Genomic DNA, 13,282 nt, shown 5'->3' with positions numbered 1-13,282 from the left:
GATGGTAGGTGTGTGTTTCTGTTTTTATGCAACTACCCAAACTGTTGTCCAGAGTGGTTGTACTATACTGTTAAACCTACCACAATGTACAAGAGTTCCAGTTGCTCCACAGTTTGGTCAACAGTTGGCAATGCAAGCCTTTTAAGTTTTAAATGTTTTAATAGGTATATAGTGGTATCGCATTGAGATTTTAATTTGCATTTTCCTGTTGACTAGTGATGATGAGAATCCTTTGTGTAGTTCTTTCCCACCCACTTAATCTTCTTTGGTAAAATATCCATCTCTTTTGCCAAGTTTTAATTGCTTTGTTTCCTCATGGTTGCATTTCACGAGTTCTTCATATATTCTAGATAACATATCTTTGATCAGATTTGTGATTGGCAAGTGTTTTCTCCCAGCCTGTGGCTTGGGTGGGTGAACTCTCCATCCCCCACAGGCATGGAGGCAGCTGCAGGATTCCCACGTTTGGGAATTAGGAGACATTCTGGGTTGGGTCCCAGATCAGTCAGGTGAGATAATGGCTGATAATGGATCTTTCAGAATAAATTTTGCTATTTCTCCTGTTTATAAAGGTAAAATTTGTTCATTGTAGACAGTTTTTAAAATGGTGACAATTGTACCTAAGGAAATAAGGGTGGAACAGACTCAGGAATGCCAAGCAGAAGAAGTTCGCTGTCAAGGCCATGTACGTCAGGAGCACGAGTGCGTGGGGCTTCCCATCTACTCGGCTTGGGGCAGCAGGACTATTACAGGCGTCCTCCACCTTGGGGATGCGGCTCTTCATTACTCTGAGTTTTGCTCAGGATCGCCTCTGAAATATGGTAGGCTCAGCTTGCAGTTCATTCCCTCCCATATGTGTTGAGTGCCCAGTCAGTATCTGGCCTGAGCACTTAATAAATGTTTATAAAAGATAAGTAGAAAGTAAGTGAAGATCTTGAACATAGATGTGTGGAATTAGCAAATGTCTTCAGAACCTAGAGCTGAGCAAGGCTTGGGAAAGTAGAGATTAAAAAAGACAGACATGGAATTAATCAAATGGATTTGACTAATATTGGGAATTATATTCAAGTGCAACACAAATATCATAAATGTTAAGGGCTCCTTGTCTTTGGTGCTTTGTTGATGAAAAGTATTCAGTTTTGGTGCCAAAAAGACTTGGTTTAAAATTCTAGCTCTACTACTTACTAACCACATACCTTTGCATCAGTGCTTAACCTGCTTTACTTTGATCCTTTGACTTACACATTGTGAATAATTATGCGTACCTGGCGGGGGAGACAGAGGGTATGAGGCATGTTGGTACAGTGCCTGACACATTGTAGAAGGTTGGCAGATGTTAGTGGGATTTTAGTTACTACCCTTCTCCTTCCCAGTTTCTAGTCACAGGTGGGATAAAGAAATCTGGCTGCTAGAGCAGGGACCTGACCATGAGCTTTCCCACTTGGGGGAGTAGCTCAGAGGGGAGATCTTAGAATGGTATTGCCAGCCCCGCCGGGATAAATTTTTGTACCCCTGTGTGTGTTTTTCAGCAATACAAAAAAAAAAAAAAATCATGGGATAAAGATAATTTGATTAGATTGTAGTGTCCTAGAACATAGGCTTTCATGCACAGAGTGAAGACTGTAAAGCTGTGTGGTTAGACTGCCTCTAGGTACCTACTGGAATGAGTCATTAATGTCAGCAGCAGTGTTGCTCATACGAGGGAATCCCAGGACCTGTGCTGTAAAATTGGCACCGTGTTCCCATGGGAGAACATCTTGAGGTGACTGTTGTAGAGAATGGAGTTAAGGCAGTGGGTCAGGTTCAGGTTGGCAGAATGATAGTTACAAGGGTGCCTGGTAGTTTTGTAACAATTTTAGAGCGGTTTCCAATGGATATTTGTAATGAACTAGTCTTTGCTGTCATTCTGAGTTCTTTTATACTGTCTCTACTACCTTTTTCTTTCTTTTTTCTTTTTTTTAATTGTAATATTGTCAGTATACAATGTGTCAGTTTCTGGTGTACAGCATAATGTTTCAGTCATGTATATACATACATATATTCGTTTTCATATTCTTTTTCATTATACATTACTATAAGATATTGAATATAGTTCCTCATACTATACAGAAGAAACTTGTTCATCTGGTTTTGTGAGGATTTTCTTGTATTTCTGAAGTAAGAGATAGTATGCCAAAGTTCAGTAGGTATTGCCTGTGAATTGTTTCATTTTGAGATGTGATTTTCTGGTGTGTTCATGAAGGGGGGGAGAGCTATGTGTCCTTCTACTCTGCCTTCTTAGCGGTCTCTCCTCTCTGCTACCTTTTCCTTGTTCCTGATCCTTTTCTTCCATGCCTGGAAGTTTCTTGACTCTTGAAATCTAAGTTATCTCTTCTTCTTTAATATTTTTGGAACTTTATAACGTTCTCAAGTGACAAACTGTAGTATTATGCATTGCCACATAAATCATACTGTTGACAACCTGCTGTAGCCTGTTTAAGCCTGTATATTGTTTAAGTTTGATTTTTTTTTAGGTCATGAAAAACTTAAATGCTTTGCTTAATTATTTGAATTTTAAATTCTGTACAAAAGACTTGCATTAAAAAGAGATTTTTGCACTACAGCTGTTTCGTCTGGCTTTTATAACAACAAGACTTGAGAATGACTTATCAGAACCACTTTTGTGATTTCTGTGTTTGTTTCATTTTTGTCTTGTGGCCAGACATGAAACAGTATTGAAAATTTGAGTCCTTTTATTAAAACGCAATTCTTTTATGTGTTAGAATGGGGACCTCTTTTTAAAAGGCCTCCCTGTGTGTCCACTAAGCTGCTTATTAGAGCCTTCTAATGGCATGTGATACAGTAAACTATCGAGCCAGGTGGTCACACCTGCCTCCGAGGAGGGCAGAAAACTGCAGTCCTGGTACGTCTCCTAATAGAAGGCGGAGAGCCAGGGAGTGGTCCTCATGATTTGTGGTTCTCGTTTGTGGTCTCCATATACCCAGCTCTCTCTCCCTACCATAGGCAAAATAACTGACCTCTCTCCAAGGGCAAGAACCCAAATTGCCCCACTCAGTCATAGCATCACACTCAAAGTTCAGTATTTCTTCATCAGGTTCAGACATGGCACCTCTTGGTCTGGAGACTTCATAAACTAAAAGACCAGTAGTCTGTCCCTTCTGTCCCCTCCCACCCTGCTCCTACCCCCAGTTAACTGGGAAAGATAACTGCCCAAACCACTCTCCTTTAGCGAGGGGAGGAGTGGTAGGCACAAAGCAGTCCCAGGGTGGTAACAATTCTGAAATCCTACTGAGCAGGCATGTTGGGGGACCCCCACCTGTGGTTGGAGATTGTCCATGAATTGTGCTTCCTGGGAGGGCCCTCCAGTCCCTTGTTCTCCGTGCCCATTGACTCCACCCTCTTGGAGTTTCTTCCCTTTCCAGTAACTTCCTTGGCTACCACTGAAGTGGGCAGTGGAGAATAGACCCTCACTGGGGGCTGAGCAGTTTTCTCTGGCAACTTCCTGTCTATAGGGTTATTGTAAATATCCAATAGTCCTAGCCCTCCTTTAACCCAGACTGGTGGTCGTTTTGGCAGTACCACTCTCCAAAATTTTGTTGGCTTCTTATCTCTTTGATTGCAGTTGGCTTCATGTGTCTGTAGCCAGACTTACATTTTTTGCTAGCTAGAGCTTAGGTTTGCTGCATTTCTCATCCTTTTCGCCCCTCCGTGTGCCCTCCCCTCTATTTATTTGAGGGTGTCATTTCTCTCCCCAGCCTGAGTTGGACATCTACTGCCTTCGTTTCTTTCTCCCCGAACCATTTTGTCCTAACTGAAAGAATTTACTGAGTAGTGCCACATTAATCCAGGCTGAGGTTTTCATTTCAGGTCTGATGCCGATCCCTTTGATTTGGTCCTTACCAGGATCGAGTTTTAATCATCTGTTGTTCCTTCTGAGGCCTTCTAAGTTTGAGTTTTAACTGTTTGGGTTTGAGAAGTTAGTTGCTTCTTTTAATCTTTTAAGTCTTTGAGTTTGAACTCTATTTTCTTACATTCCTGCCTGTAAACCAACCAATTCTTTTTTGATATCATTTCTCTTTTGCATGGGTCTCTATCTTACTCAGTTTTTTTTTTTTCATCTCATTCCTTGTCTTTTCATCTTTTCCTTTTGATTTTCCACCTACTCTTACTTTTCCCCAGTTTGATCCAGGCCGTGCCTCCTTGTGCTCTATTGAGGGTGCCAAACTATTTCCAGACTTTTCTTTTGGCTCCATCACCAAACCCAGTAAGCTCTGTCTTTGAGGATTTCAGAAGCTGTTCCTTTTTCTTTACTGAAATACTTTATTCTTCACATGGCTAGTGTTTTTCTTCTCCATTTTTTATTCTTCTAAAAAGTGAAATCTGCCAGATGCGTTACCTTTCAACAAACTGGCTCCTTTACCATCCACTTGGATCACAGCTCAGGGCAGGCTGACCTATACACATCCTGATGCAATTCTCAGTTTCTAGAAGACTTTTGCTCAGATAACATCTTGATTTACCTTCCCTGCCTGATTATCTGGTATGGGTGGAATACATGAAATTTGAAATGTGGGGCACTTGCTGCCACCAGGAGTTTTCCTTTGCTGTCTCTTGGGTTGCTTTGCTTATTGAGACTGTCCTCAGAATGTGACATGTCCTCCCAAGTTCCCTTCAACTTCCTTTCCAGTTATTTTCTAGGAGTTGTTGCCCTGCCTGAGTGTACAAAGCTGACTGCACGAAGATGGGAGAGAGGAATGTGAGTGTGTGTGTGTGTGTGTGTGTTGGGGGCAGCAGACAATAATCTCACCAATACAGATACCTCACTGGTGGGAACTTAAATTTCGCTGCAGTTTTACAGTGGATACAGTCCTTGAGTGTCTGAATCAGATGACCAACTATAGAGGGTGTTTGAAGCCCCTACTTTTCTTTTTTCAGGTGGCCTTAGTTTCATGAGGCTTAAACTGCTTATGCTTATGGCAGGACAAGAAACCTGGACAGGTTTCCCCCCCGCCCCTTTCCTCAATTTAGTGTCCCCATTTATGGTTAGTGAGCTCCTTCCAGATTCTGGTGTTACCCGTTGATTTTAGTTTTATATATAGTGATTTCTTAGGTTATTTCCTCTATGTGCAGAAATTGAGAGCGCTTGCATGATTCAGGGCACCCAGGCTTTCAAACTGGGTGGAAGTCCTTGCCACTTAATTCCTCCCTTTGTCCTCTGACACCTACAGAAAGCTCGTGTTTTTAAGGTTGGTAGCAGAATTCCTACAAGTAATTATTGTCATATCTTTATATTTGGGTTTTTACTAAGAAGGGTAAGAGTTTTACAGTTTCATCTGAGTTTGACATTCTGTAGTATTTCTATTTCAGGTAACAACAGAAGCAGCAATGTTTCACTTCTTCAGAAAGCCTCCGGAACCTAAAAAGCCCTCAGTACCAGAGACAGAAGCAGATGGATTTGTCCTTTTAGGTGAGTCTTTTTAGGAAACAAGATCATAATTAGATGAATTATTTTTCCTTTAAAAGATTACTTGAAAAGTATATGATTGATTTTTAAATTATTTCCTACTAATGACAGAATTAGTTTATATATATGAAATCTATAAAAATGTAAGTCATCAATCACTTGAAATGTTGTCATCAAGTCAGACTCTTCTTATATACTGGTTTGGATGCGTCCTTCACATTCAGCTTATTTATTTGGGGGCTAGAGGTAATTAGGTTTATTTATTTATTTTAATGGAGGTACTGGGATTGAACCCAGGAGCTCGTGCGTGCTGAGCATGTTCTGTACCATTGATCTATATACCCTCCCTCACTCCCGACATTCAATTTATAAAATCATCCCATTTTTTCTATAAGGTAGTCAACCTTTTTAATTATGAAAAACCAGGTGTCTTGAAGAGTCATTGATAAATTCAAGTACTGTTTTGCAAGTAGCATCAAACCTTGTCTTAAATTAGCATCTGAAATTAAATTAGGCATCCAATAAGTGAAGTACACTTATTTTATTGTTCAAGTATAGTTGATTTACAATATAATGTTAATTTCAGTATACAGCATAGTGATTCAGTGCTTTTACAGATTATACTCCATTAAAGTTATTACAAGACAGTGGCTATAATTCCCTGTGCTCTGTGATATATCCTTGTTGCTTATCTGTTTTATATACAGTAGTTTGTATCTCTTAGTGCCATACCCTAACTTGCCCTCACCATTTCCCTCTCCCTTTTGGTAACCACGCGTTTGTTTTCTGTATCTGTGAGTGTGTTTCTGCTTTGCATACATATTCATTTGTATTATTTTTTACATTTCACAAGTGATATCATAAGTGATTTCATAAGTGATATCATACAGTATTTATCTTTGTCTGACTTACTTCACTAAGCATAGAACTCTTCAGGTTCATCCATGTTGCTGCAAATAGCAGAATGTCATTCTTTTTTATGGCTGAGTAATAGTCCACTGTATGTGTCATATACACATATATATATATATATATATACACCATATCTTCTTAATCCAGTCATCTGTTGATGGGCACTTGGGTTGTTTCCATATCTTGGCTTTTGGAAATAGTGTGCTATGAACTTTGAGGTGCATGTATCTTTTCAAATTAGTGTTTTCATTTTTTCTGGATGTATACCCAGGAATGGAATTGCTGGATCATATGGTAGTTCTGTTTTAAGTTTTTGAGGGAACCTCCACGCTGTTTTCCACCATGGCTGCACCACTTTACATTCTCACCAACAGTGTTAAAGTACACTTTAAAATCTAAATATGTTAGATAGTGTATCCTGAAAATTAAGACTAGTGTATTTTCTATTATAAAATCAATACTTGCTAGTCCTTAAGATTTTAATGGCTTTAAAAAATATTTAATTCAACCAAATACTATGTTCTTCTCAAGGGGAATTCTGAAAAATAACATTTTCTTCATGTCATTGTGATCTTTTCCCCAAGGAAGAGATTTGCAGTCTTTGGTTAGTTCTTCTCAGAAGTTCTCTCCCCAAATTGTGGTGAGGAGGAACCAAAACCCAGTGCCCCTATGTGATGTGCCTTCTGTTCCGCTCTGGACATCCTCCCACCAAATTCAGCTCCTTCTCTGAGAGGGTTTGCATGAACTCAGAGTGTTTGCGCCTGGTGATGTTTCTCAGGTGTCTCCTTTTCCAGATTCTGGTTCCTCCCTCCTCTGTCTTTATATTGGCCCAATCAGCCTGGGGTCCCCTGGCATTGGCAAGTGCTCTGTGTGTCTTGAGAAGTGGAGGATGGCCCCTTGGATTTCCAGGTCATCCTGAATTTTCAACTCAGGCCCTCTCAGAGCCAGGCTCATGCCATGCCTCAGACCCCACACGTTCAGAAGTATGAGTGGGTGGGCCTCTGCCTCTTGAGCCCCTCTCTTTAGGATCTGGTCTCTCACAGAAAGGACACAAGGGTTTTATCCCTCTGACCCTCTTCCATTTCCTCGCCTTAATCTCTAGGACACCAGAAGAGAGTTTTTCTTGTGGCCATAAAGTTACCATAGAATATTCCATCTTTTCCACAATCAAGTTTTGGCAGGCCCATGTGTTTTTCTGAATCTGCTTCCTGTGGCCTGGGTCAGTGGCTGTAGCTTGAGTGGTCTGAGTTATTTTCTCTCTGATCAGATCCCCTACATCTTAGGGAAAGTAGTGGGGCATAGTCTGACCAGGGCTGCTGGTTTTCTGGGGAGCCAGCTGACTGCAGAAAAAGTAGGGTGCCATGGACATGACTGCTTATCTGGCCCCTCTGACTATGTCCAGAATTCATGCTTCCAAGTCAGAACTGGCTCTGTCAACGCCAATTTCTGGTTCCGAAGTGGTCAGTGTTGCTTCCTTCTTATCTGCTGGATTAGCCCCACTCACAGAAAAACTTTCAGGGATGCCTCTGGTCTCCTATGAAGTTTCTGCTTCCTCAGGGGTTTCACAATAAATTTCTCTCTCAGAAATTTGCTTCAGCAGCGCCTGGTTTTCCAAACTCTGTTCTGTGTCCCTCATTTTAGGATACCTCCTTAGTCTTAACACATATGCAGAGAACTTTGCCCTCTTCTGTTGTTTCATGATTAGAAATCAGCATTATTCTCTACGTTATCAAATAGCCATTTAAAGGATGTGAGTTTAATGGACTGGCATGTTTGAGAGCACATACAGCTTCTAAAGCTGGCCGTTGAGAACTCTTCCCCATCTTCTTCACCTCTCTGGCTCTGTGGCAGGCAGCCACTCTGCAGCACTTAAGAGACAAATTATAACCACTCATGCAATAGCCCTTGGTGCTGTTCTTTCTAAAATCCCCTCCAGTGTCTGGTAGCTCGTAGCATGGAGATGTTTCACCTGCTGTGTCACAGCTAACCCAGCGGGGCCCCCTTGCCAGGGTGTTCTGCCTCAGCGGGTGAAGCTTCTGTTGGACCGTTTCTCTCCTAGGAAGGGCTCTGGTTTAAGAAGTGGGCTTTAGCTGAGCCTCTGGAGACATAAATTTACTCATTCGTGAGGGAATTTCCAGCAGGTTTTTACTTTAATATGCTTTCATGTCCCAGCTGCTCCATCTGATACAGCTCCGGTCTAAAGGTGCGTTTTCCCAAAAGCTGACATGCTGTGTACCTTGAGGGAGTTTTCCCAGCACCGTCTTGGACTGAGTGGCATTGGTGTTGACACCTGCACCGTATGCCTCACAGGTGGGCAGTCTAGGTGAGGCATCACTTTGGTCAGAGTCCCAGGATTGTGATTTAACTTCAGGTGCAGCTGGTACTACACCCTTGTTCAATGCTCCGGGCGAGAGCAGACGCCCAAGTGTCGGCTGAGGCTGCCTCCTCCTTCAGCTGCCCTGTCGGTTGACGCTTGTCTCTGTTAAGTGCTGTTTCCCCAGGTGCAAAGTTCCACCTCCCTCTGCCATTTTCCATGGGAAGTCCTTGTGTACCTACTGTTGTGTGAGCTTAGTTACCTTCCTGTCAGTCAGCATCATGTCTTGGCTGTCACTTCTTCTGTTTTCTTTCTCTTTTCATCCGTCACACCATTTTCCTTCGTTCTCAGGAGCACCTCAGAGGCCCTGCACTGAAGTGTGGATAGAATGGTGACTTGAGCCAGACCCCTTGGGCTTGTATCCTGGCTTCACAACTTAGCTGTAGTTTCCATTATTAGGGAGGCAAGACTTTTACCTCTCACCTCTTATCATCTCTGGCCAGGCCTGAAAATTAAATCGACATAAGACAGATTAACAGAAGAAAAGCATACAGATTTTTACAGGTACATGAGAGCCCCCACAGGAGAATACAGGCCCAAAGATGTGGCAAAACCTAGGTGCTTATATGCCAGGTTGAAAGAGGCAGTTGTGGAAAAGTAAACTATGTCAGGAGACTGCAGGAAGATGAGGGTTATTTTAACAGGGTCTGATTATACGGAGCACTCTTGCCCTTAACCCCCCGTCTCAGATGATAAGCACGTGCCTTCCTCCTGCCATCTTCCATATGGAGGTTTTTATCTCCTGCTTTCAGCACAAGGAGAGGATAGAGTGCCCTGCTTGCACCTGACGTTAGTCAAGTGCCTTTAGCTCAGAATAATCTTTATGCCAAAGTGTCATAGTTGGGGACCTATCTGCCACCCTTCACCATTTGGGGCAAGCTGCATAGCCTCCCAGGTGTCATATAGCTTATCTAGAAAATGAGCCTGATAACAGTACCCAACCCAGTAGGGTTCCTGGGGGGATTAAATGAGTTACTGTGTGTAATGCGCTTAGGACAGCAATGTGAGTGAAGTGATCGTGTTACACCTCCATGTACAGGCGAGGACTTAGAAGTTTCTCCAGTTTACATGTAGCAGATCTGGAATTAGCCCAGGCATTCTGACTTCAGAGCCTGTCCTCTTGACCACTAAGCTACCCGTCTATTTTTTTTTAATGTCATATTATCATTTTAAATTTTAAGACTTAAATGACATTTTAATCTCTTTTTAAAAAATTTAAATTGTGTTCATTAATGTTTAAAAGACAAAATGCTGTGGTTTTTGTCTTTATTTTAGTGAAAGAGGGTTGGTTGTGTTACTGTTCATAAAGTTTGGCTTTAATTTTGGCTATTCCAAACTTTTCACTATTGAATATTTTAAGTATTTAAGAAATTGCAGAAAATTATAACCTCCTTAATGAAGCTGAGCTTGGGAGATGGTATACAGTCAGCCCACCGTATGCACAGGTTCTGCATCTATATAGTCAACCAATCCCAGATCGAAAATATTCAAAGAAAAAAAAATGTAGAATGTTCCACAAAAAGCAAAACTTGAATTTGCCATGTCCCAGCAACTATTTACATAGCATTTACATTGTATTAGGTATAATAAGTAATCTAGAGATGATTTAAAGTATGCAGGAGGATATGAATAGGTTATATGCAAATACTGTGCCTTTTTATATAAGGGACTTGAGTGGCTGCAGATTTGGTGTGGGTTCGGGGTCCTAGAACCAGTCACCTGTGGATACCTAGAGACAACTGTACATTGTTTAGTAAAAAAAAAAAAAAAAAATCCTTCAGCAGTTAAGACCTTAACTGAATTGACTGATAAAAGTCAGGCTAGATTATTAGGAATATTGCTCATTATCTTTAAAAAAAGAATGGTAACCTCTTTTTTTTTAACTGCTATGTTTTGCTAAGTTAATTTTTTTTATCATGTGGGTCTATATTGACATGTATAATATCTACTTTAGGCTCGGAGCATACTGTGTAAAAATTTTTTAGAAAATATCAAGTAAGTCAAATGGTGGACAAGAAGTGCTTTTATTAACGTGACCCCATACTTTCACACCCATGTGTTTTGGTTATCATGTAACCATATAACTGTCCTCATGTACAGTACATACATTGCAGGAAAGTAAATGTATATGAGTGATTTTGTGTGTTTATTAACTTCTAAATGATACAACTAAGTGAAGGGAAGATTACATTTATAGCAACAATTTCTTATCAGTATGGATTCTACAGAATTTATTAGATTATCATCTTATTTGGCCTTTGCAATGCGTTTCTAAAAAGGTCACAGTAAATTGTTGTGAAAGGTATACATTATCTCTTTTTTTCCCCCACTTGAGAATACCTTTCCCTCAGGCAAGCTTTCCTGGTTAGCGCAAATAGGTTTTAGGTCACAATTATTAGATGGCATCACTGAGTTGCTGAGGTCAACACCCCATGACTTGAAACTCAGGGTCCAGGCAGAGTCTAAGCACTTTTATTGAAATAGGAACATCTGGACTGATCTTCTACAGTTAGCTCACTTTTGGATAGAAAGCTTTTTCCCTGTAAAGGTTTCCAAAGCCTTTTAGCCATAGTAAAATGTCTAGTGTGCTAAGTAATAATAAGGAAAAAAAAATGCCTGGTAGAAAAACATCCTTTCCCTTGTAACCAGTTCCTATTCACATAAGAAGGTAATAGCTATTCCTTCATTCAGTAATGAAGTAATCCTCTAGGGTACTCATTTTACAGAAAAACAAATTGCAGTTTTCATTTGTATCACTGGGTGGCGATTTTTCTTAGTCTTTTGCTACTGTTTAAAACCGCAGCAAGCCTGGTACTATTTGTAATTACCAGGGTTTTCTTCTGTTATGACAGGTTTAATTATACTTTTAAGACATTATCTTTAAGTTGATTACAAATTTCCTACTGTAGTATGCAACCTCATAGTTATTCTAAATTAAGAAGAAGACTATTTGTCGCCTAGATGTTGGCATATAATTCCTTCCAAAACTAAGCCAAAGACATGAACTAGCTTATTATGTTATAGCAAAAAAAGAAAAAGGAGAAAAAGAAAATATAATAGCAACAAATAAGACCCATGGAAAATAAAATGAAAAAGAATAATTTAGATTACTGTTGTGTTCACTGACATCGGTGACCAGATACTCAGTATAACTTTGGAGCAGGCAGGATGAAATTGGGCAGACAATATTACAGAGATTAAAGGAATCGGGTTACAGTACAACTGAAATTCATCGTGTTTTTCAGAATATGCAGGTGCTTCTGAAAGTAGGGCAGAAGAACTTTTAGTTTCCATCAAGCTAGTTATTTTTCTAAGACTGAATTTAGAATCAGTTTAGTAATTTTTTACAGCAGCTTGGATTTCTTCTTCTAAGTATCAATATTGAAATATGTACTTTAGTCTCACCTTCTGTTTTCCAGTTGACATGATAAATGAGATTTTGGAAAGTAGTGGGTTATTTTTAAGACTGTCTCCTACTAAATTCCTCATCGTGGGAATCATTCAAACCATGTATACACACTAAACTGAATCATTCAAACTATGTATACACACTTAACTACCCCATTTTTATCTGGAACTTTTTAGATAATCTCTTCATCTCTGTACTCTTTCCTTTATTTAAAAGTGGAAATCTAGCTGTGTCTAACAAAAATTTACATTCCAAGGAATAAGGGGCAGTAAGTCACTTTGATTTTGTCTACGACCAAAGGCTTTAAAACAACAGTGACAAAACTAAACAGATTGTCAGCATGTGCTTCCTATTTTTACTCCCTGTTCTTACAGCAGAAGTATAACAAATCATTTAAAAAAAAATAGAGTGTTTATGGATTAAAAAAGCAACTGATCCTATTAATATCTCTTTACCCATGTATTGTGATACCCAGAAAAACTCAAATTGCAGTTAATTTACTTGGCGATCTTTGTGTTTTCACTCTTGACCTTTCAATTCTAAAGGAAGTGTGCCAGCACTTTTCAACCAGCTTCATCATGCAGTTGTTTATTTTCCCATTAAGAAATGTGGAGTTATGTGTCTAGTGGACAGAAATGAACAGAATTTTCATGTTCGTTTGCTCCTAATTCTGGTTTGTCTGTTAATCTAGTGGCATTTTTGAGGTGAGCCCATTCAGATAAGACTGTCCTGTGTGGGGTGTACCACCCTGCCTTATCTCCAGAAATGTGCAAGGAGAGAGGGCGCTTCCTGGGAGGGGAGGGGTGAGGTGGGTGGGTGTCAACTGTGCTGAGAAGCAGAACTGAGCTGTCTGCTGCACTCCATTAGTTGTGAGAAGGGCACTCATTCTTACTGGGGCTCGATGGACTTGGCTCACTCAAATGTAAATTAGGGATCTGTCTCCCTAACTCAGTGGATCTAACTTTCTTGTGAATTATGAGGCACTTTGAAAATACACTGGTGCTGGGGCCTCATCCCTCCATTCTGATTCGACAAGCCTGGGGTTTGGCCCCGACACTGGTATTTTTTTCAGAGTTCCCCAGATAGTTCTGATGTGCATGCAGGCTGAGAACCACTGCAGTAC

At 40.4% G+C, this 13,282-nt stretch overlaps 1 protein-coding gene across 3 annotated transcripts in view; it reads left to right on the top strand.

The window, feature by feature from the left end:
- The window catches only part of UMAD1 (UBAP1-MVB12-associated (UMA) domain containing 1), a 194,182-nt gene that overhangs the window by 17,600 nt on the left and 163,300 nt on the right, over nucleotides 1-13,282 (top strand). For 2 of the 3 annotated variants that reach the window (XM_010979620.3, XM_031454950.2), the window contains one exon: nucleotides 5,368-5,467. In XM_010979620.3, coding sequence (XP_010977922.1) covers nucleotides 5,386-5,467 — 82 coding nt within the window. In that variant the 5' untranslated portion in view covers nucleotides 5,368-5,385. Of the gene's footprint in view, nucleotides 1-5,234; nucleotides 5,247-5,367; nucleotides 5,468-13,282 lie in introns of those variants that run through there. The other variant, XM_064487549.1, reaches the window with a different exon arrangement.

Source organism: Camelus dromedarius, chromosome 7, assembly GCF_036321535.1.
Source record: "Camelus dromedarius isolate mCamDro1 chromosome 7, mCamDro1.pat, whole genome shotgun sequence".
In the NCBI taxonomy this organism is placed as follows: Eukaryota; Metazoa; Chordata; class Mammalia; order Artiodactyla; family Camelidae; genus Camelus; species Camelus dromedarius.
The sequence above is the reverse complement of the archived record's forward strand: the minus strand, read 5'-3'. Positions and strand labels throughout refer to the sequence as shown.